The following is a 20,489-nucleotide window of genomic DNA, read 5'->3' on the forward strand; positions in this document are numbered from 1 at the left end:
CAGCTAGTATATCGAGCGGGATAAGAGGAGAGATTTGGTTAGCTTTTATATATGTATCGAGAGGAGCGTCAGTAAAAAGAATGAAGGTGGCGAGGAAGAGTGTAAGAGAGTTGTTATTGGCTTCTTGGGAGTTTCATGGGCCACTCGCTGCAGTTTCCTTCTGGGGACGAAATCGACTGCCATATAGAAAAATATAAGTCAACTAATCAGAATATCACACCCTCATTCATTTATTATTTTACATTTCTACCAGTGAGTGACGCGACGGCACCGTGATTAACCATATTAATTGGATCGGGAGTAGTCCGCATCTTTTATCGATCTTGTGTTATCTATATTTTAATATTAATAAATAATTAAAATTTATTTATTTTTTAAATTTATTAACTTTCAATCATATCAACATAATTTACTCATATGAAAATTAAATCAGGAGAGAATCTCAATTTATATTAATTAATACTGCTTGACTAAGCCTAAATAACGTAGACGACTGATTTTAAGTATTTTATCGAGTGATTTTTAAATAATAATGATTGAATGGTCATTTAAATTTAAATCTTATCAAGATAGGACTTAAAAAAAGTAAATACATGAAAATATCGATGGGCCAAATAAAGTATTTTTATTCATATATTACACAAGCAAAATTTATCAAGAATATAATAATTTTGATTATATTCACTCATGATCGGAGTAAATTTATCTTTCTAAATAAAGAATTAGAATTATATCCCATATTATTTATGTAATAAAAGTGTTTTTTGTAAAATGTTTCTAGATGTCAGGATGCACCTAGCTAATTAGGTAGACTTAACGACAGCAGGATCCTGCAGAGAAGTCAGGCGGCCCTGAAAAAGACTTGCATCAAGACAAATTTGGGAGGGTATCGTATTACTTGAATAAATCAAATTAATGAGATCATATCATTTCTAAATTCTAATACGTTCTCATGGTTATATATAAATCTGGATACAATTAACATTATAATTTTGCGTAAGAAGTGTGGTGTAAGTAATTAATAATTTGTCAGTGAATGGAACGTGATAAAGATTGGCTCTCTAATCCATCCAGGTTTCTAATCTCAAGAACACTCTACAAATTAAATTTAGAATTTTAGAAAAATACTTTTTGTTTATTTCAATCAAATACAGCAACATACGTACTAATGTTTTGAACCGTGGCTAATTGTTAAATCAATTTGAAAATAATTAATTGGATAAAAAAAAAAAGAATGCAATGCAACACATTAGAAAATTGATGGCGTGTCGCCATTTCAGCCTTGGTCGAAGTGGTGGGCTGCTGCCCTTACAAGCAGGAGGGCAGCGGTTCAAGCCCCCACAATATTTTTGTGGGGGCTAAACATTTATATTTTCTTCTTCTTTGCGAAATGCAAGTGAAATATGGGTATTTTTCGTCTATAAAATCAATTTATTTAGACATGTATTCTATAAAATTGAATATAATTATATATAAGTCTTAATCATATATATCTAATATCAATGTAATATTTGATAATTGTTGTAAATATTTGTGTAATGTAACAAAAAAAAAATTGATGGCGTGTCGCCACTTGCCAGCCGGGCGTGATTAATATTTTTGGGACATTTCTTGGATTTTGCAACTGATAGCCAGCGGCCAGCCAGAGTCTGGTCAATAAACGGTGCGATTGGAAGTCATTGTCCGGTTGCTTTGTCACCTTCCTCTTCAATGATTATTTATTTATTTAATCATCCCCCACTGATCGCTTTATGCAATTGCTTTCCAAAAGTTTTCAAGATTTGTTATCACCGCAATTGGCTGAAAATTAGGCTTTTTTACCGAGTCAAATTAAAAAGCAAAGCAAGGCAAAAGGAAGTCGCGAGGTATCTTTCTCAGCTTCTCTAATGATCTTGTAAGCGAGAGTGGATTGCGAGGAAACAATAAAAGTGGAGGAAAATTATTATTAAGTTTCCAGAAAGCATCTTCGTTACCGCAGCCACACGCCTTCAATGGCCGAATCATAACAACTACTTTTTCATTTTTTAGTTTTCCATTGTCCTTAGTCCTCGTCCTGTTAGAATAAATTAGGGTAATTTTTAAAAACCTCCCCTGAGGTTTGGGCTTGTTGCAAGTAGATGGCGAGAATTGATTTATTTGTAAAAAACCCCCTACCGTCAGTTAAGTTTAACATTGACCGTTAGTTGACCGTGCAAAGACAATATTACCCTCAACAATAGTTTGTAAACGAAAATAACTATAAAAAAACCAAAATTATTGGTGCAAAAAGCACAAACCCTATTTTTTGACAATTTTATCCTTGTCAATTCTAAAAATTTACAATATCATAGGTAAAGATTATAACTATTTCATTTTTAAATTTTTAATTTTATCTTTTTTGTAGGAATTTTAAGGAAATATCAATAATTTAAAGAGGATTTTTTAATTTTTTTAATTTTAATTTTTTATAAGAACTTTAAAAAAATATCAATAATTTAAAAAGTGTAAAATAGCTAATAATTTTAATTTTTTTTTTAGTTATTTTCGTTTATAAACTATTGTTAAGGGTAATATTGTCTTTGCACGGTCAACTAACGGTCAATGTTAAACTTAACTGACGGTAGGAGGTTTTTTACAAATAAATCAATTCTCGCCATCTACTTGCAACAAATCCAAATCTCAGGAGAGGTTTTTAAAAATTACCCGAATAAATTATGCAAGGAAAGTATATTTAATTGAACAGGTAGGTAGCCACATTACGTGCAGGAAATGCTTTCTCTTCTTGAAAAAGTGTCAGGGAAGATGCATATATATAAATTTAGAATCATCACTGAGTGTCTGTATGCAAATCAGATGATAACAATCAAATCCAAATTACTGTACAATTGAAGATCCAACATTACATACTCGTCAAGATTGATTAGCATGTGATCCATCTACTGCAAGAGATAGTTGGTAAAATTATTGCACTATATCATACTGAAAAGTGAGAACTAGGAAAGGAAGGAAAGCTTGTTTCTCCCAACAAAGGAGATACACTTGACAAATTGGAGATCCATAAAGATGCAAATTCTCTCATGTGTCTTTATCTTTAATATTCATATTTGACTCTTTAACCACTGATATATCTGGGTAGGGGAGATTATATTTTGTATTTGCTTTAATAATTAATTAATTAATTAATTAATTAATTAACCTTCCTGGAAACTGTCCTTCTGGGTTGTATAAAATTTCCCGGAAAGTCTTGGTGAGCTCATTATAATGAGTGGCATTAAAATACTGCGGGCAGGAGACAGCAGCCAAGCTGTGTTAAATGATATGAATTAGATATGTCCAAGACAAGGTCCAAAAAATCGGCTCGTAATTGAAAGTTGCGCCCAAAGGCTTCATTTGGACTTGTGTCCAGCTGAGCTGAATGTGTGATTCAGGATTATTTTTCCTCAGCGTGATTTACGAAATGAACCTCTTTCATTGACATTTTCACAGGCCTAACTTAATTATTTGAACGACACCTCCACCCCACTCATGCAAATTCCAATGCATGGAATGGATTGATTAGCTGTTTCCTTTCTCTCCTCTTTGTCCAAGTTCTGCGTTTTTCCTGTCGCTATTCGAATACGTCAAAAAAACACTCTGTATTTCAAACTATTTACAATTCCCAAATGATTATTTCAGATTCTTCATTCTTGATGATGTTTGAAAATTTATTAGTTAGTATAGTGTAATGAATTACTCTACAGAAATGGAAAAAACGAAAATCAGTCAATTCGTCGAGGTTGCGCAAGATATCTAAAACATTTTTTTTCGGGGGGATTTTGTAGAAGCAGCATAGAATGTGTTGAACCAATTACGTAGGGCCGGCACCGCCACTGGAAAACTAAGCCGAATGCAAATACTATCCGTCTGGCCCATCTTATAATGTTTGGGCCAAAATTAAGCGCATGTGGTGTGGTCAGTGTGGATGAAATCAATATACAGCGGATCAAGATTCATTCACCGCTCATGACTCACCAACAATTTTAGACTTGAGTGACTTCATCTATGCTTACAACTACTTATTTTTGTACCTTATGTCATATTTGGCTGCACGAATCGCAGCAAAGTGACACTGTCAAAAATAGTGCAAGCCCAACGTTGTGACGGAGAGACCGACAGCGAATTACACGTAATACGGTCTCTCCATAGAATTCTACAAAGCAATTACCAAACAGAGGTTAAGGACCAATGTCGACAAGCAAGACGGACACACATCAGCAGTTACTATTATGAAATGATGATGAAGTTAGTGTTTCCTTCTCCATCCAATAATACATCAACGAACCATCCTTTTTGAGGGTCCCAAGTGATAAATTGGAAAAATTCCCCTACACATGCAAATTGGAGCCGTGTAAACCCCCAAAAAAGGCCAAAAAAAAAGGCTAAGAAATATCGATATTCATCACCATTTGACTCTGATGTCGGAATTATTTCCTAGATTGCAACAGCAGCTCCATATTTGCATGGATGAAAATTATTTCACGGACTAATTAGACAGTACGCTGATCAAATCCAAATGGTACAAAATAATTTTGCGGATACTTCGCCTGAATTCATGACCATACTACTCCCCATAAACCCACCGATCTACAAAACTACAAATCATAATTAGTAAGGACTACATATTTATTTTATGAAATCTAACAACACTAGATGCTCGTTCGAGCTTTCATTTACAAAGCTTAAACCTTGATTTTTTCGTCCGAGTTAGTGTTACCAATCCACATTGTGCTGGAGCAACCTATAACTTGAATCAGTTGCTTCTACCTTTTGGTCGTCGTCTCACGAGTTTGCCTTCTCTCATTTTTCAGCCGCTTTGCTGCTCTCCGCACTCCTTTCACATTCCCCACCTTCCTCGGATCAAAAAGCGCTTGCCTTTTAATAAGCAAACAATTTGACCGGATCCGCACATATCATCACGTGGCCCCGTCACCACGTGCGCCAACCATATTAATCCATATCGTCGTCAGTTCTCACGATTTACCCAGTTCCAGCCAAGGAGGTTCCTGATGATGATCATTATTGGCATCCAACGGCTCTGATTTAACATCTGACCCCGGCTCATTCTCACCTTGCTGTTGCTGCAGTTGATTCTGCTCTTCTTCCTCTTCTCTCCTCGCACGCTTCGCCCCAATCGACACACCAAACAACCTCGGAGTCAGATCCAACTCTTCCGCCTCCTCCACCTTCGCGCCGCCTTCATCGGCCTTCCTCGCCGGCAGTACCTCCACCGACTTCCCCTCCGGCAGACTTACGTTGTCCAGCTGACCGGACGCGTAATTCGTCATTAAAGCGAGTATGTTATTACACAATCCTTTCAACTGACTCAACTCGTTATTCAGTTGAGCGTTTTCTTTTCTCAACTTTTCGTTCTCTTCTAGAAGCTCGGGCATCGTCGTACAACTCGTAGTTCTAATCACGGTCGTAGTCGGCACCGCCACCGGCGACGAATTAGCTGATATCACCTGTTCCTCGCCGGAGTTCGCCGGCGAAATCGACCGTGCAACCGCAGCGACCGTCACAGTCCCCGCCGTGCCAGCTGCAGGAGATGGTGATATTTTACGACGCTGAATGTCTCGTAAAAGACCTTTCTCACCTCTTCGGAAACAATCGTTTGCAAATTCCCAACGATCCGGAACTACTTTCCTAAATCCCTATTGAATTAATGGAAACTAATTAGAATTTTTCTTTTTTTTCTTCTTTACAACTAATTGTAAGAGATAAAAAGTAAAAGGAAAAGAAAAATTGCTTACGTAAGTGTTGAGCTGGCGGACGAAGCTAGAGAAATTGTTGTGTTTAAAATATTTCGGCAACAAATCTCTGGCGAATTCCGCTGGTCTCCAGACTATGAAGGTCGATCCGTCGCTGTTCCACGCGATTAAATCATCGACCGAAGGATCGTCAACCAGTTGGTAAGTTTTGGTCAAAAACGGCGTCGGAAGAGATCTCTGCGAGTCTCCTCCTGTTGCAGGAGATTCGCTCGTCTGCTCAACCGGAGCCATCGGGTCAATACCTCAGATCCCAACCCTATCAATCCTGCAACTCTCTCTTCGCTTCTGCTAATTGCTAACGCTCAATCTGAATCAGTTAAAAAAACAATAAAATTATAACGTAAACTTCACACAATATAATCCTCTTCCATTTCAATCAAGTTAAATTCCGAATGGAAATTAGTATGAAATAACAGTTCTTTTATTAATTATTGTTATTATTTATTATTTGGAAAACGTTATTTTCTGTTATAATCTGTTAGCACAGTATGAGATATAAATAAACGAGGACTGAATCATTGTACCTGTACGTTGGGTAATGAAGAGGAATTTTGATTATTTTCTCACCAAACCTAACAAGCGAAGAATAAACCACTGTTCAACGTGCAGCGTTGAAAGTTGGAACTCGATCAGACGCCGTTGAAAGTTGAAAACCAGGAGGTTCAGAAATGATGGATGACCTCAAACGGTGAGCATGCGAGGGAGGGAGGGAGGGAGGGAGCTAGAGAGAGATGAGTTCGCATGTGTTGTGTTGGGTTGGGTTGGGTTAGGTTTTGTTGTTTCTAGAAGGTTCTGTGTGGAGTAAATGATAAGGCGAGGGAAAAAGAGAAACAGAAAATCGTGTGTTCGAGAAGGAAAGGGAAATTTAAAAGAGGATGGGAAAGAGAAAAAGGGCAAAAGCGGTGGGGCCCTGCACATTGGAACAGGATAGGAAGGCGCCAGAAATGCGAGGTCTTTTCCAGAAGCTTCTCTCTCTCTCTCTCTCTCCCTCTCCCCTTCTTTAGTTTTTATTTACCTCTGTCTATCCGGGTCCGTCGACACGTGTCGGTTCGGATGTGGAAGACCACGCTCCATAGTAAGGATAAGGGATTGTTCTCAGCGATACTGATTTAAGGTTGTGATTGTATCACCCGCATGGGAGATATCGTCGCCGTAATTCCTCGGGCCTCTTTTCCTGCCTCGTGGTAATTTTGGTTGTTAAGACTTTTCATTTTACCAATTTATGATATTATTCATGGTGGATAAATAAATGATAGGATGATTGTGGGAGTGATTAAAGAGGCAAGTCAGTTCGAGAAGGCGCAAGAAGATTTTATGAATTAAATATATATATATATATATGGGTTAAAATTCTTGTTAATTATATTTTATTATTAATTCAATTTATGATTGGATTTAATTTGATTAATGTAATTATAAGAATCGTATCAAAACTACATAAATGAAAATCAAATGTTGAATATCGAATATATCTAAAGAGACGATTAATATTATATAAAGATGTAAATAATTGTGTGCCACTCATTGTTTAATTGAACTGAAACAATTCGATTCTAATAAAATTATCCATTTTTGTTCGATTGAAAACGTTATCAGTTTATGTGAGTTAAAAACAGATGAAGAGACTGCATTTATGGACAAATTAATGAAATAGAAGGATGAATCTAAGTTTTTATATCGGTATAGTTTGTCACGCAAGTGCAAATAATAATACTAATAATAACACACGCACCCACCCACACACACACACACACAACAAACATGATGATTCACCTTCAAACTTTTCCGTCCATCTAATGAGTTCACTCATATCATGCCCACTACCCCTTTTTTAGCCCACCATATGTACGCATGAACTGTGTGAGCCATGCCAAGTCCTACCTATTTTAGAAAATTTTACAACTTTTTTCGATGGCTGCTGCTGTAGACCAGTCTAAAGACTAATGACACGGCACGTTGACGACGAATCAAATTTTTTTAAAAAAAATTGAATTTATTGCCCGCATACATAATCCATTCATTTATCCAATTATGTCGACTTTGATTTGATCAGCTCCCTATATTCTACCGTCCGACGTATGATGAAAGCATCCTGAAATAAAAATTGAATCGGTGGACTTTTGCATAAACCACATCACCTCACCGCATTGAATTTGGCTGAAGCATATGCCAAAATTGCTTCTTTTCGTTTGGCCTTAGGCTTGAGTTAATAACTAATCGCGCATGTTGCCCGGGGCCCACTGTTGGCAACCAAACACAAGGTTTCTAATCTAATCATTCATATCTCAGAAATAAAGAAAATGCTTTTACAGTATCAATAATATACAAACAAGCCCGGACAAGCATAAGTTTCTATGTTGCGTAACAAGTTTTCTACCTTGGCAACACATTCTTTGTTGGTTACTGTTAATTTAATTACGTACGTTGTCATTATATATATACAGCAACACAGAGCCGTGACCCTGTCTTTACATTCGTCTTATTTTATTATGGGCTTTTGAGGGGGAGTCTCTTCACTAATTTCCCTGGATGTATATTGTTTTCAAAATTTCATCGTCGCTATGGATATCTATATCTCTAATGCCAATGCTAAGAGAAGGTGATGAGTTACATCCCGCCTCATTGTCGGAGTAATCGTCTTCGTCACCCAGCAAGGAATTATTAGCCTTTTTCTGCAGTTCTTTTACTCTCCTGAACTCGTCGTAATGTGCTCTCCTGTGGTCTTCGAAGTTCACAGCACGCCTTTCTCTGACATCCCCTGAAAATTAAAATGAAAACAGATAATGGTTAGCTTCGCAAATGATTGAACATTGCATACCATAATGAAGTTTTAGAACCTTCATCGGCCTCATCCTCAGATGATGATGATGATCCCGCAAATGGCCTAGAGTGCTTTTCACTTATAGCCACTTTGTTTAATGCACTTCTTATGGCTTCGGCATGTGCAGCGTAGGCGTAGCTACTGCTATCAGATGAATCCAGTGCAGGGGAAGGGAAACCTAAGACAATCATCAATAACAGACATAATAGTCAATTTGTTTTGTCAAACTTCAGAATAAAAAACAGCTGGTGGCTGATGCGTTCTTCTCCTAATTAATTACCATCATCATCCACCATAGGGTGATACGGCGTCTTGGGTTCAAGTATTTTTTCCCTAACAGGTTTATCGGCCTCAATCTCATTAAGATTAGCTTCATCCCAACGTACTCGTCCCCTGCACCCAAAGAAATGGTATCAATGGATAACATTAAAATCTGGTTAACTTGTGTTTAATTACCGATTAGGCCTCCCAAGCAATCAAACATCAAATCAACAAGAAAAAAATGATACCAAATGCTACTTTATTAACCATCTTCTCACCTCATCATTCATTAATGTAGATAAAAATATTTTGAAAAATTCATACTGTGTCTTTTAGTAAACTCAGCTATGAATATGAATGAAGAAATCTTTGCTTCACTGCTAACCCCATTACATTTCAACGGTTTAACGGCTCACCTTCCACATGGGATACCTTATGATTTTCATTCAGTACAAATTTGTCATTTAAAGTAAAAAAAATGAAAAGATTAAAGAATAGTGATTCCAGTTCGTCATGATTTGTTCTAGTTTTTTTATTCATTATTAAACCATTGTTCTTTCTTTTTGAAGGGAATCTTGAATGCAAGGGAATAGTACATCAAACCAAAAGCAAAGCAACTGTCAGACTCTCGTCACCAGCAATTTAAACGGAGGGTCACTTCACAGTTTCATTATATCGCTAAAAACTAAAGTCTAATAACCAATGATACCAAAAGCATATATTCCCCCGGGCTCATACGCCGATCACTTGTTTCTTAAAAGAATATCAAAATTGCTTCATCGGTGTCCTCAATTCTCTTTGGACATGATGAACCGTCAAAGAACAATGTAAATCGATGCTTGTTTGATACCACAATTTGTTCATAACAGCACCCCATCACCCTACTCTGATATCCCAGATACCCAGTTCCCACATATATTTGGCGGCCGAAGAAACAAATTAACGGGCTCAGAGATAATAATTGATCAACGGCTTCAAGCAGAAGCCAAGAGAAGTGATAAATCGAAAAATAAAGAAAAGGGTAGTACGTATGTGAAAATTACTTGATCATTTTGTTCAAGTGATGATGGTTGTTGGCCTTGAACGACTAGGAGATGCTGCTGAGACCTTACCAAAGTTGATCCGATTTGGCAGAAAATGAATGAATGAACTCCTAGTTAAATTCTCAACAATTGAAACAGAAAAATTAATTAATAATCTTTACGTTCAATTAGAATATAGCAGTTGGAAAGAAATTATACCTTGGGAAACAGAGGGAGCTGCAAAATAGGCAGAAAATGAAATTCAGTGGCCCGTAATCGATCGGTAAATGGACAGAGCACGTAATTGAGATAAAAAAGAAAAACTGGGTACCGTAACAAACTGCTATTAGCACATTGTTTTTATTCCTTTATATGATCCAGACAAACCATATACTTTTCTTGTTCTTGTAAGAAACCGAGAGACTGTGCCGTCTGACAAAATACAAGTACATAGATGCCAATGCAAGTTGGCCTCATCTGCTGGCAGGTCAAAATTCTGGAACATAAAATTAGTTGGATATTTTTATTAATTAAGTGATATCTGAAACCTCTTTTATTGATCGTTTTTATTAGAAAAAGCAATTTGTGTAATTTGTATAATTGAAGGAAACTGAAAATTTTAAGTATCTTTTTATTTCCCTTTTGATTTTAGAACTAGAGATTAGATAACAGAATAAGAGAGAGAGGGGGCCCGGGGGGAGTGGGGTCCACATATTGTTCTCTTCATATTTCGTAAGAAACGCTGCGTTTTTTGTTGATTCAGTAAGCATTTACGATGTCGTTTTCTATCAATCCCTACCGTTGGCGTCGGGTTTAAATTAGGAAAAGCAAACTATTCATCCCACTTCAGTTTCCTGTTCATAAGGCACCACGAGCAACGACATAAATTGGGTTCGTTTGTTTCTTTCTCTTATGAACGTGGAACAGTTTTATCATTTCTAACTGCGAGTTCTTTTCGCTCCAATTTGTATGTGTTAGTTAGGAACAGGCAAATTCGGCGTTTTTATTTGTCGATGCGGAAGCCCTCCTACTGTTTGCGAAAATGCCTCAGACAATTTGACAATGTTTATATCTTAGATATATGTGATGATATAAAACATTTGAAAGTAAAGGTCTTTCGCGAGGATATGATTGTATAAAGACTAATGAATTTTTATTTTGGAATTTCAAAGTAGTGTAGAAATGACTTTCTGTTTCTATTTCCATATATATGGTTGTGTTTTGCAAATATTAGTATTGATTCGCTATATCATCGTGCTGAAATTTTTTGAAAAATGTCAAGAAAGCTGCTGAAATTTTCTATTACAGATGAACATTATCAATATGGTTGAGCTTTTTTGTTCCATAAATGGTCAGTGTTACTAAAAGTTGATAATAAAAGTCACTTTGTACCGTTATCAATCTGTAACTTGCTAGCAATTGTTTAGTTTCACAAGCATAGAAGCTATAGGATACCTACAAAGTTTCCATTACTGTAATTCTAATTGTTTTAATGCATTCGTTATTGCAGCTTGAGAAAAACATAGCACTTTATATTTCAATAGCTCTTCACTTGCCAATGATTTTCCCATTCTACCAGAGTGTGCTATTGTAAAAAGGTAAACTTATCAATTTCAAAAGAAATCTACTGAAGATGCCAGCGCTGGTTTCAACACGGCTGCTCCTACTTGTGGGAGAGTCACTACCATTGCATAAGTTTTCATGTGTTTCTAGGATGCCTTGGTGCCACAATGGCGTACGTTTCCTTAGTCAAGTTGGTCAACATCATGGACCCCTTACTCTTGCAAGCCTTGGATACAAGAGTGAGTTTGAGTCCACAAACAAGAATAAATCAAACAAACCTAAGAAACATAGTCCTCCTATTGAAATCCCCAAAGCTAAGGTGAAGGCTGTTAGAAGTGATGGGATCAAAGCCGCTGGGGTAAAGAAATCCCTTGAGATTGAGTCAGCTCCTTTTGCTGCAAACTCATTTTTGGAGCTTGGACTCCCACCTTTATTGTTAGAAAGGTTAGAGAGAGAAGGCTTTAATGTCCCAACTGAAGTTCAGTCTGCAGCTATTCCTTCAATTCTCAAGAACCATGATGTTGTGATTCAGTCGTACACAGGTTCGGGGAAGACATTGGCGTATCTCCTTCCCATACTGTCCAAAGTAGGTCCACTTAAGGATAAATCTTCTAATGGCAATGGTGAATCTGGAAAGAAAACAGATATTGAAGCAGTAATTGTGGCTCCTTCCAGAGAGCTAGGAATGCAAATTGTGAGGGAGATCAAGAAGCTGCTAGGACCTTCAGACAAGAAAGCGGTTCAGCAACTAGTAGGGGGTGCAAATCGATCAAGGCAGGAAGAAGCACTTAGGAAAAACAAGCCAGCAATTGTTGTTGGGACACCTGGCCGTATTGCTGAGATTAGTGCAGCTGGGAAACTTCACACCCATGGTTGTCGTTTCTTGGTCTTGGATGAAATTGATGAGCTTCTTTCATTTAATTTCCGTGAGGCCATGCACCGGATAGTGGAACATGTAGGGAGGAGATCAGGAGCAAACCCACGAGAACCAAAAAGTGCGCTTGCCACGCGGGCTGAGAGGCAGACTATTATGGTATCTGCCACAGTGCCATTTTCAGTGATAAGAGCAGCTAGGAGCTGGGGACACGACCCTCTTCTTGTTCAAGCAAAAAATGTTATCCCACTTGAATCGATGCCTGCCACTGGACCGGGAAATTTGTCGGGGCCTATGTCTGGTTCAAGCTCAAACTCAAATTTGCAGGCTAAGCAAGCAGACCAGAGCCTGCCTCCCGCATTGAAACACTACTATTGTGTCACAAAGTTGCAACATAAGGTTGATACATTGAGAAGATGCGTTCATGCACTTGATGCCCAGACCGTGATAGCGTTCATGAACAATACTAGGCAGCTGAAAGATGCTGTGTTCAAGCTGGAAGCACGTGGGATGAAAGCAGCTGAGCTGCATGGGGATCTTGGTAAGCTAGCTAGATCAACAACTTTGAAGAAATTTAAGAATGGGGAGGTGAGAGTTCTGGTGACAAATGAACTTTCAGCAAGGGGATTGGATGTGGCTGAGTGTGATCTTGTGGTAAATTTAGACTTACCTACAGACTCAATTCACTATGCTCATCGAGCTGGTCGAACAGGTCGTCTAGGCAGGAGGGGCACTGTGGTATCCATATGTGAGGAACCAGAAGTATTTGTTGTAAAGAAGATGCAAAAGCAGCTTGCGGTTCCAATTCAGGCTTGTGAGTTCACCGAGGGCAGGCTTGTTATAGGCAAAGAAGAAGAAAAAACATTAGAAGCTGTCAGGTGATAATTTGTCTCTTCTTTTACATCTTATTGTTGAAGAGCTGACTGAGACAGGTTCCCTGATTATGTCTCCCACAACTTATGTTAAAATAATGTATTAGGGCCTATTATCTACTTCGATTAGTGATTGTAATGATGAAGCATTTGTTAGGAAAATTTGATACATCTTTCTGCGATAAATTTGAAACTCTATGAAGCTAAGTAGTAGCAATCATATGCAGCCTGAAATGTGATTACAGTAAATGTGGCTGTTCTATCATGGGAGTTTATAATTTTAACCACGTTACAAAGAACCAAAATCTGCTACTGTCGCTTTCCTTTGGCCATTTACCTTAATATTTGATCTGAAGTAAATTGATCTTGCATGGAGTGACAATGAACAAAAGATACCAGTCAAAGTTGTTTGAGTCCAACACCTAATTATTCTAGATACAGATTACACGAGATCTCTGTACAAGGAGAATTAAAAAGGAAAGAAGAAGATTTGATATCCAATATTCTTCATTTCTTATTATTAGCCTTTTGAAGCAGAGCTGTTTCAGAAAGTATGCAAACACGCCTATTTGCACACAAGCAACGTGATGCATCACCAGATGATTCTCTTGCAGAGCTTGTAGCCTGATAGAAGAGTACAAGATACAATGACGACAAAAGTTACAAAGGACATGCAGGTAGAGACGATAGCTGCCTTCCAGAGTGAATGCATTTGGTCAATATCCTGAATGACTGGTATTGCCACTGAAGAAGACGAAATGAGAAGGTAGCCCATCAACTGTCACATTGTAGCAGCCAATTAGCCTTCCCAAAGATGAATTTTCTGAAATAAGCAAAACGTAAAAAGAACACAGAATAAGATAAAATGGAGGTGAGCCACGCCCACCTGATCCAGGATGAAGCTAATGTAGTCAGAAATCTTGTCTGGTATAATAATGCCTCTGTGAGCAATGTCACAGATACCTTTAAAGAGCTGGAAAGATGAGTATGCAAAAGCCAAGATGTCTACAGTGAAGGAGTAACTACACGAAGACAAGCAGGACATCAAAAAATCAAAAGCTACAAGAACTAGTGTGATAATCTTACATGTAATTAACAACTTTATGCAACACTTGTAACATCTTCTCAATTAGCCTTAGGCTTACACTAATTCTGGATACCCAGTGAAGCTAGAAGGTTGCTGGCCTTTTTTCTTGGGCGATGGAGCAGCCAGTGAGAGAGCAGAGACAAAGCAGAACACAAGTGCCAAGAACCTAAGAAAAAGATTGGAAAAATGAATGGAAGGTCTGGAGCTCCACCTTGTAGAGGCAACTGAAAAAGAGAAAGGTGATGGAGTTGGAAACGTTTGTTGTGGAGTCAAAGAACTAGCTATCACTGGCGAAACAGTGGACACGGCTGCTGCTGCAGGCGAGGCACTGGCCATTGGTGCACAAGCAATCACCAAAACATCTCTTTCTTGTTTCATTTTCCCTCAACTGCTGCCTTCTTCAGATGAACGTCTCCTAAACCTGCTCCGGATGAAACTGGGGCCCTCTCTTGAGAAAAACTTGCTTGTTTACTACAATGAGCCTCTTCAGAACATAGTTGGTATTACTTGTGGAGCTACAACCAAGCCCTGTTCTTATTAATATAATTAGTTTGACTCTATAAAATTAATAAAATTTCTGAAATAAGCTTCGGAAAGTCCAATCATGTGAAGCCACGATAGCATGGAAACCAAGGGATGCTTTTCCATGCAATTTCTCTTCTGCCTGGTGGTGGTTAAGCTCTCATAAGCAAATAGAGATGAGATTGTGCATCTTGTTGATTGTTTAATTAAAATAACGAGGAAGGTGATGGCAAGAGAAATTGACATTTCAACTCTCTTTTAGTCAATGTTTGTAATCTTTATATAATTTGTCTGCTGCAAGCAATAATTTAACCAACAGCAATAAGATACTCAGGCTTATTTGGTCCGATAACAATGTCTAGAGGTAGGTCATCTTCTTCGACCTGACATAAACGCATACAAATATATTATGCCACTTGCTCACGCTTCAAATGGCTGAGGCTGCTGAAAGTGTTCTGCTTTAATGTTTAAAAGGCATTTGAAGTGCAGAACAGAACAGAAAGCTAGAGTTTCAAATTCATCCAAACATTACGTGTTTGACCAACCGCATTCTTTGAACATTTTTGTACTCATGTTACTTGGTGAGAAATGGGAAGCTTAATTTATTTATATTTAAAGGGAACGATAATACGTACATCGTCCAATAGGCCCTTACCCCTATAGAAGAAAAAAAATAGTGGGACAAAAAAAGAATAAAAGAAAATGACTAGTCATTTAAGTCAATTCATAAACAATAAAAGAGTCTGCACTGAAGATGTCCTGAACCTCTGTGTGAACTGAGAAGTTATTTTAACTTCTATTTCCTGCTCATAAGCAGATCATTCAAGTCCTTTTTGTCTGGTATCCCATTGGGTTGTTCTTCGCCCAGTTCCATTGGTGAGCGCACATGTCCTCAATGCCATACTTGGGCCTGGAAAATAAGTCATCCAGCAAGAAATACCAGAGTTAGATTTTAATGACATGCCAAATATTAGCCATGTAAAAATATGCCAAAAGAGACTAATGGTTCTGAAATGAAACCCCACTGCTAATTCATTTTTGAGGTAATTCACTGTTACTATCAACTGAGAATTATCAGCTTTTGAGCTGTCGTAATGTACTTTTAGATAACACAATCATAAATGTAATGTAACATCAATATCAAAGAAGTATCATCATCAAATTTGGAACAAAAAGAAAAAAAAAAATGTAATGCTACTGATTGTATGATGACACAGAATGGTTCAATGACTTACTTCCAACCAAGTTCTTTATGGGCTTTGTCTGTGGCAGCGTAAACAGCTGTTGCATCACCTACCCGTCTTGGACAGAATTTGATTGGGATTTTCTGCAGTTATTTTATAATAAAACTTGAAATTTGAGCAAATGAATGTACTGGAGTGGGAGAACTTAAAAAAAGCGTGGATAAGAAAATCACCTTTCCAGAAGCCTTTTCAAATGCTGCAACCATTTCAAGCACGGATATGCCCTTTCCATTCCCCAGGTTGTACGCTATACAACCTATTAGAAGATAGGTGATTGAAACACAGAGATGCAATACAAATTGTTACCAAAATCACAGATTGATTCCAATTATCAGAAAAAGGTTATACTAAATCCCAAGATTTGTTTAATCAGCTCTTAGAAATTAAAGGCACACATGAGATTCAAGAAAATTAACAGGTGGCACCAAGTATTTTGACATGCTAAATTATGATTACCTATATTTTCAGATGTAAAGAGCTTCTTAAGAGCACATATGTGACCATCTGCCAAGTCCATTACATGAATGTAGTCTCGGACCTGTTCGTGCAAACAGATTGTAATTAACAACTTTTAATGATTAATTACTATTACATAACTACTGAAAGTGATTATACATATAATTTCACATACCGCACTACCATCCTTTGTTGGATAATCCTGACCATAAACATTAAGCTCTGGATGTCTGCCGACGGCGACTTGCTGTATGTAAGGCATGAGATTGTTTGGTATGCCCTTTGGATCTTCACCGAGTTTACCACTCTCATGAGCACCAACAGGATTGAAGTACCTCAGTAATATTATTCTCCATTCTGGGTCTGCCTTTTGAACATCAAAAGCAATTTCTTCGCACCATTGCTATTAAGATGGAAAGAATAAGCGAAAGTGCAAACACATTTCACCACTCTCAATTTCAATAACAGAAGGCGTATCCCAAGTAAAGTTGCAGTACCTTAGTTCGTCCATAAGGATTCATAGCACCATACGGGAAGTCCTCAACACAAGGTATTTTTTCAGGCTGTCCATAGATAGTTGCGGATGATGAAAATACCAACTATTGGGAGAAAAAATAAGCGAAAAATCCTTGGGTCAGTAGTCGGCAAACCTGAGAATTCTCCGTTAAGGATTTACAAACAAAATGATCATGAAGAGTCAATTCCTATCTACTTACAGGAAAAAATCATTCAAATGGATTTAAGCCTTTTTTTTAAAAAAAAAAAAAAATTAAGTGAAAAATATTGCAGTAGAATGTCGGACTACAAAACAGAAATAAAATATTAAAAATTGGCGCTGACCTTCTTACAGTTATATTTTGCCATGGCCTGATACAGATTGATGGTACCAATCAAATTATTATCAAAATAACGGAAAGGATGTTGAACACTCTCTGCCACAGCCTTAAGGGCACCAAAATGGATCACAGCATCAAATCTGTCGCATTACGAAATACAAAATCAAAATTACAAATGAAATGTGATATCAACTTCTCGGTACAAAGATTTGCTTTGATGCTTGATCTCTCGCATTTGATTTTACAATTAAATACAAACAAACCTAGTCAAAGTAAATATATACTTTAAAGGCAAAATGCAGATCAATATAAATCATGAAAAAAAAAAATCATCAAATGAACCCGAACATACTTTTGACTAGAAAAAAGCTTATCCAAGTCATCCTTGTTCCTAAGATCACCCTGCAACCAAAACAACCCATCAACAACATTCATTTGCTAATTTCTCGAGAACCAAACAGTAATTACAAAAAAGGACGGGATCTCAGACACATACCACATGGAACTCGAGCTTCTTAGCGAGCTCAGGACCCGCCAAGTCCTTGACTCTATCAACAGCTTCAGGGACAGAGTTATGTAAATTATCGATAAGCACCACCTTAAACCCTCCATGTAGAAGCTGAAGCGCACAGTGCGTTCCAATAAAGCCAGCTCCACCGGTCACCAGGATATTTTTCTCTGACGCCATTGCAAGGCAAAGGATTGGAGGAGAAGGGGAAAGAAGGTGAGAGCGACGATTATATTAAAAAGAAGAAAATGAATAAAGTGAAGCAACAAATACAGAAAGGGTTTATAAAATGGGAAAAATGGAGTGACGTGTTTGAGAAAATCAAGGAGACAGTTGGGTTATCAAGTGGATAAGCACATAACACTGACTATGGATTGTGTAGTGTAAGAAAGAGAAAACAGAGTCTTGGGAAGAATTATTCAATTTGTTCTGTTTCGGTAGTTTTGTACTTTCCCGTTTTGTTCGCGCGCTTTTTCTGTTACTTGTTAATTTTCTCAGTAAGGTTTTTTGTTTTTTTTGGTTTTGGTGCTGGGAAAGCGAATCTAGCCGTGCCCCAGTAGGCCTACTAATTTAATTTAGTTATTCGGCTGAAATATAATAACATTTGGATCCCCAATTTTATACCATCTCAGAAAATAAGGATACTGCAGCTTTTATCAAATGGGTTGCTACATTTCTCAAAATATTAAGGTGACGTTCAATTATTGAATCATCAGTTTTATATATTAATACTATATGTCTCAGATAATATCTCGATTTTCAACATCTAAAGTGAATAAGTAGTAATCTACATTAGAGTATTGTACCAATAAATAATATTATTTTTTTACAAACTAAATTGTTTCATGGACGAACACCACCTGTGGGGTGCTAGTTGATTATAGCATATATATATATATATCTTTTTAAATATATATATATATATATGCTATAGCAATTTGGGGTTTGAATTCCACCCAAGTGCCGTGATAGAGAAGAGATTTAATTGCAATCCTGCTACCAATGACCCCAAAAAAAAAAAAAAAAAAATTAATGGCACCTTAGTACTTGGGATAAAAATATTGTGAACAGTGAACTACTATCTTTACTTTAAAAGATAAAAATTGTATTCGGTTCAAATTCGACGATTTGATAATTTCAAAATAAATTAGGGTTCCATGTGACACAAAAAGGAAAACGATGTACTTAAATTTGAAGATACGAAAAAACTACGTCATTCTCGCTCATGATTATTTTTCATTTTCTTCCCATCCATAATTCTACGACACAAGTCGGTGAACTTTTTGACCAAGTTGTGACGTGACAGCTTAGGATCAAGAGAAGATCGAGTGGGAAACCAATGGGAAGATCAAGATATTTTCCTATCTCCTTCCTCAAAAAACTTTTTAAACAATTATTATATTAAAATTTTCCAGATAAGGTTATCCAAAAAGCACGTTTTAATGATATTGATATATGTAAAATTTCCAATTTATATAATCCTATTGACATTATGATCATATATATATATATATATATATATATATATATATATATGTATGCGATGCTGTTGTTATGAAATTGGAATCGATGGCGAACTTTAATTTACAATTAAATTTCTTGTTCGGTCACTCCTTAAGAAGTGGTAGGAAATGAAAAAGGATCCAGCTATGGTGTCACAGTTGTATGGTACCACAGCTGGATCCAACCATTGGATCTAGCTCTGGTGACAACTGTGGGTTAGATCTAATGATTGGATCCATCTGTGGTACCATACAACAGTGGTACCACAGATTTGTCCAATGAAAAAAGGGCTTTTATATATCTATATATGTCGAAGGGAAAAAATTGTTGCCTCACTCTCACGACTCAAGAGCAGTAGACCAGTAGGCAGTAGTAGTAGGTATGATTCATTATTATTTTGTTTTGTTTGCCTTCATTATTAATTGGCAAGGGCTCTTCGTGCTTACGTTACGTGTGGGGAACATACATGTGCTATATACAATAATTAGTGTTTGCCGCTTTCGAAAACATTTTGGCTGCATTTGTAATATTCGGTGCAATTTTTTTTTGTTTGTTTTTGTTTTATGAATTAAGGAAATGTATGTAATATTTATTAACTACCGATAATCCATCCAAACAAATGATAATTGAATTGCTGATAGAAGCCGTCTTAATATATAACAGGATAATTAATACTCAATTAGATAAGATTAATTAGTTTATTATTTTGTTTTTCCGACTGAAGATAAGATAAATTTTTGGAGTGAGTGAAGAATATTTGATGTAGTAGTATTATTAAATTGGACTGGATAATATAACATGTATTACTTTATTATTAAAATAATTAAAACACATGCAGCCTAATTAAATTAGCATATAGCTCGGCAAGAAAATGAAAAAAGAAAAATTCGGACAATTTGATTGATGGTTCCTGAAGCGTTGAAGCAGCAGTGAGCACAAAATGAATTGATCTTAGTTTCAGAACTGATCATCAATCATATGCATGCGTCAGTTGGATTTGGGACCACGGCGGCGTCAACTATCAACGAGTATGGTCCTTAATCTGTCATCCGCAAGAATGTGCGGGACCCAACTACAGCAACAGTGGCTGGCTCTTCTTATCCGTCAAACCTTCCGATGGATTACAGTTACAGC

General features: G+C 37.0%; 5 protein-coding genes across 5 annotated transcripts; 1 reads left to right on the forward strand and 4 right to left on the reverse strand.

Moving 5' to 3' along the window:
• Positions 1-4,393: 4,393 nt before the first annotated feature.
• LOC18047532 (heat stress transcription factor B-2b) lies at positions 4,394-6,704 on the reverse strand. The gene is made up of 3 exons (XM_006440504.2): positions 6,311-6,704; positions 5,769-6,093; positions 4,394-5,669 (listed from the first exon to the last, which is right to left on the reverse strand). The coding sequence occupies exons 2-3, from the start codon at positions 6,015-6,017 to the stop codon at positions 4,989-4,991; spliced, it is 930 nt and encodes a 309-aa protein (XP_006440567.1). The 5' UTR covers positions 6,018-6,093; positions 6,311-6,704; the 3' UTR covers positions 4,394-4,988.
• A 1,500-nt stretch (positions 6,705-8,204) lies between these two features.
• On the reverse strand, positions 8,205-10,292 carry LOC18047533 (protein phosphatase inhibitor 2). Its single transcript, XM_024189303.1, has 6 exons — positions 10,222-10,292; positions 10,110-10,127; positions 9,912-10,021; positions 8,888-9,000; positions 8,624-8,785; positions 8,205-8,544 (listed from the first exon to the last, which is right to left on the reverse strand). The coding sequence occupies exons 3-6, from the start codon at positions 9,917-9,919 to the stop codon at positions 8,303-8,305; spliced, it is 525 nt and encodes a 174-aa protein (XP_024045071.1). The 5' UTR covers positions 9,920-10,021; positions 10,110-10,127; positions 10,222-10,292; the 3' UTR covers positions 8,205-8,302.
• A 263-nt stretch (positions 10,293-10,555) lies between these two features.
• LOC18046472 (DEAD-box ATP-dependent RNA helicase 47, mitochondrial) lies at positions 10,556-13,490 on the forward strand. Its single transcript, XM_006440506.2, has 2 exons — positions 10,556-10,781; positions 11,401-13,490. Exon 2 carries the CDS (start codon positions 11,524-11,526, stop codon positions 13,207-13,209), a length of 1,686 nt encoding a protein of 561 aa, XP_006440569.1. The 5' UTR covers positions 10,556-10,781; positions 11,401-11,523; the 3' UTR covers positions 13,210-13,490.
• An 82-nt stretch (positions 13,491-13,572) lies between these two features.
• On the reverse strand, positions 13,573-15,285 carry LOC18046473 (CASP-like protein 4A4). Its single transcript, XM_006440507.2, has 3 exons — positions 14,345-15,285; positions 14,086-14,221; positions 13,573-13,977 (listed from the first exon to the last, which is right to left on the reverse strand). Exons 1-3 carry the CDS (start codon positions 14,662-14,664, stop codon positions 13,792-13,794), a joined length of 642 nt encoding a protein of 213 aa, XP_006440570.1. The 5' UTR covers positions 14,665-15,285; the 3' UTR covers positions 13,573-13,791.
• A 101-nt stretch (positions 15,286-15,386) lies between these two features.
• Positions 15,387-18,237, reverse strand: LOC18046474 (bifunctional UDP-glucose 4-epimerase and UDP-xylose 4-epimerase 1). The gene is made up of 9 exons (XM_006440509.2): positions 17,841-18,237; positions 17,697-17,746; positions 17,349-17,484; positions 17,006-17,107; positions 16,684-16,911; positions 16,509-16,590; positions 16,226-16,308; positions 16,044-16,135; positions 15,387-15,718 (listed from the first exon to the last, which is right to left on the reverse strand). Exons 1-9 carry the CDS (start codon positions 18,030-18,032, stop codon positions 15,631-15,633), a joined length of 1,053 nt encoding a protein of 350 aa, XP_006440572.1. The 5' UTR covers positions 18,033-18,237; the 3' UTR covers positions 15,387-15,630.
• Positions 18,238-20,489: the final 2,252 nt, after the last annotated feature.

This window comes from Citrus clementina, unplaced genomic scaffold, assembly GCF_000493195.1.
Source record: "Citrus clementina cultivar Clemenules unplaced genomic scaffold, Citrus_clementina_v1.0 scaffold_3, whole genome shotgun sequence".
NCBI lineage: Eukaryota > Viridiplantae > Streptophyta > Magnoliopsida > Sapindales > Rutaceae > Citrus > Citrus x clementina.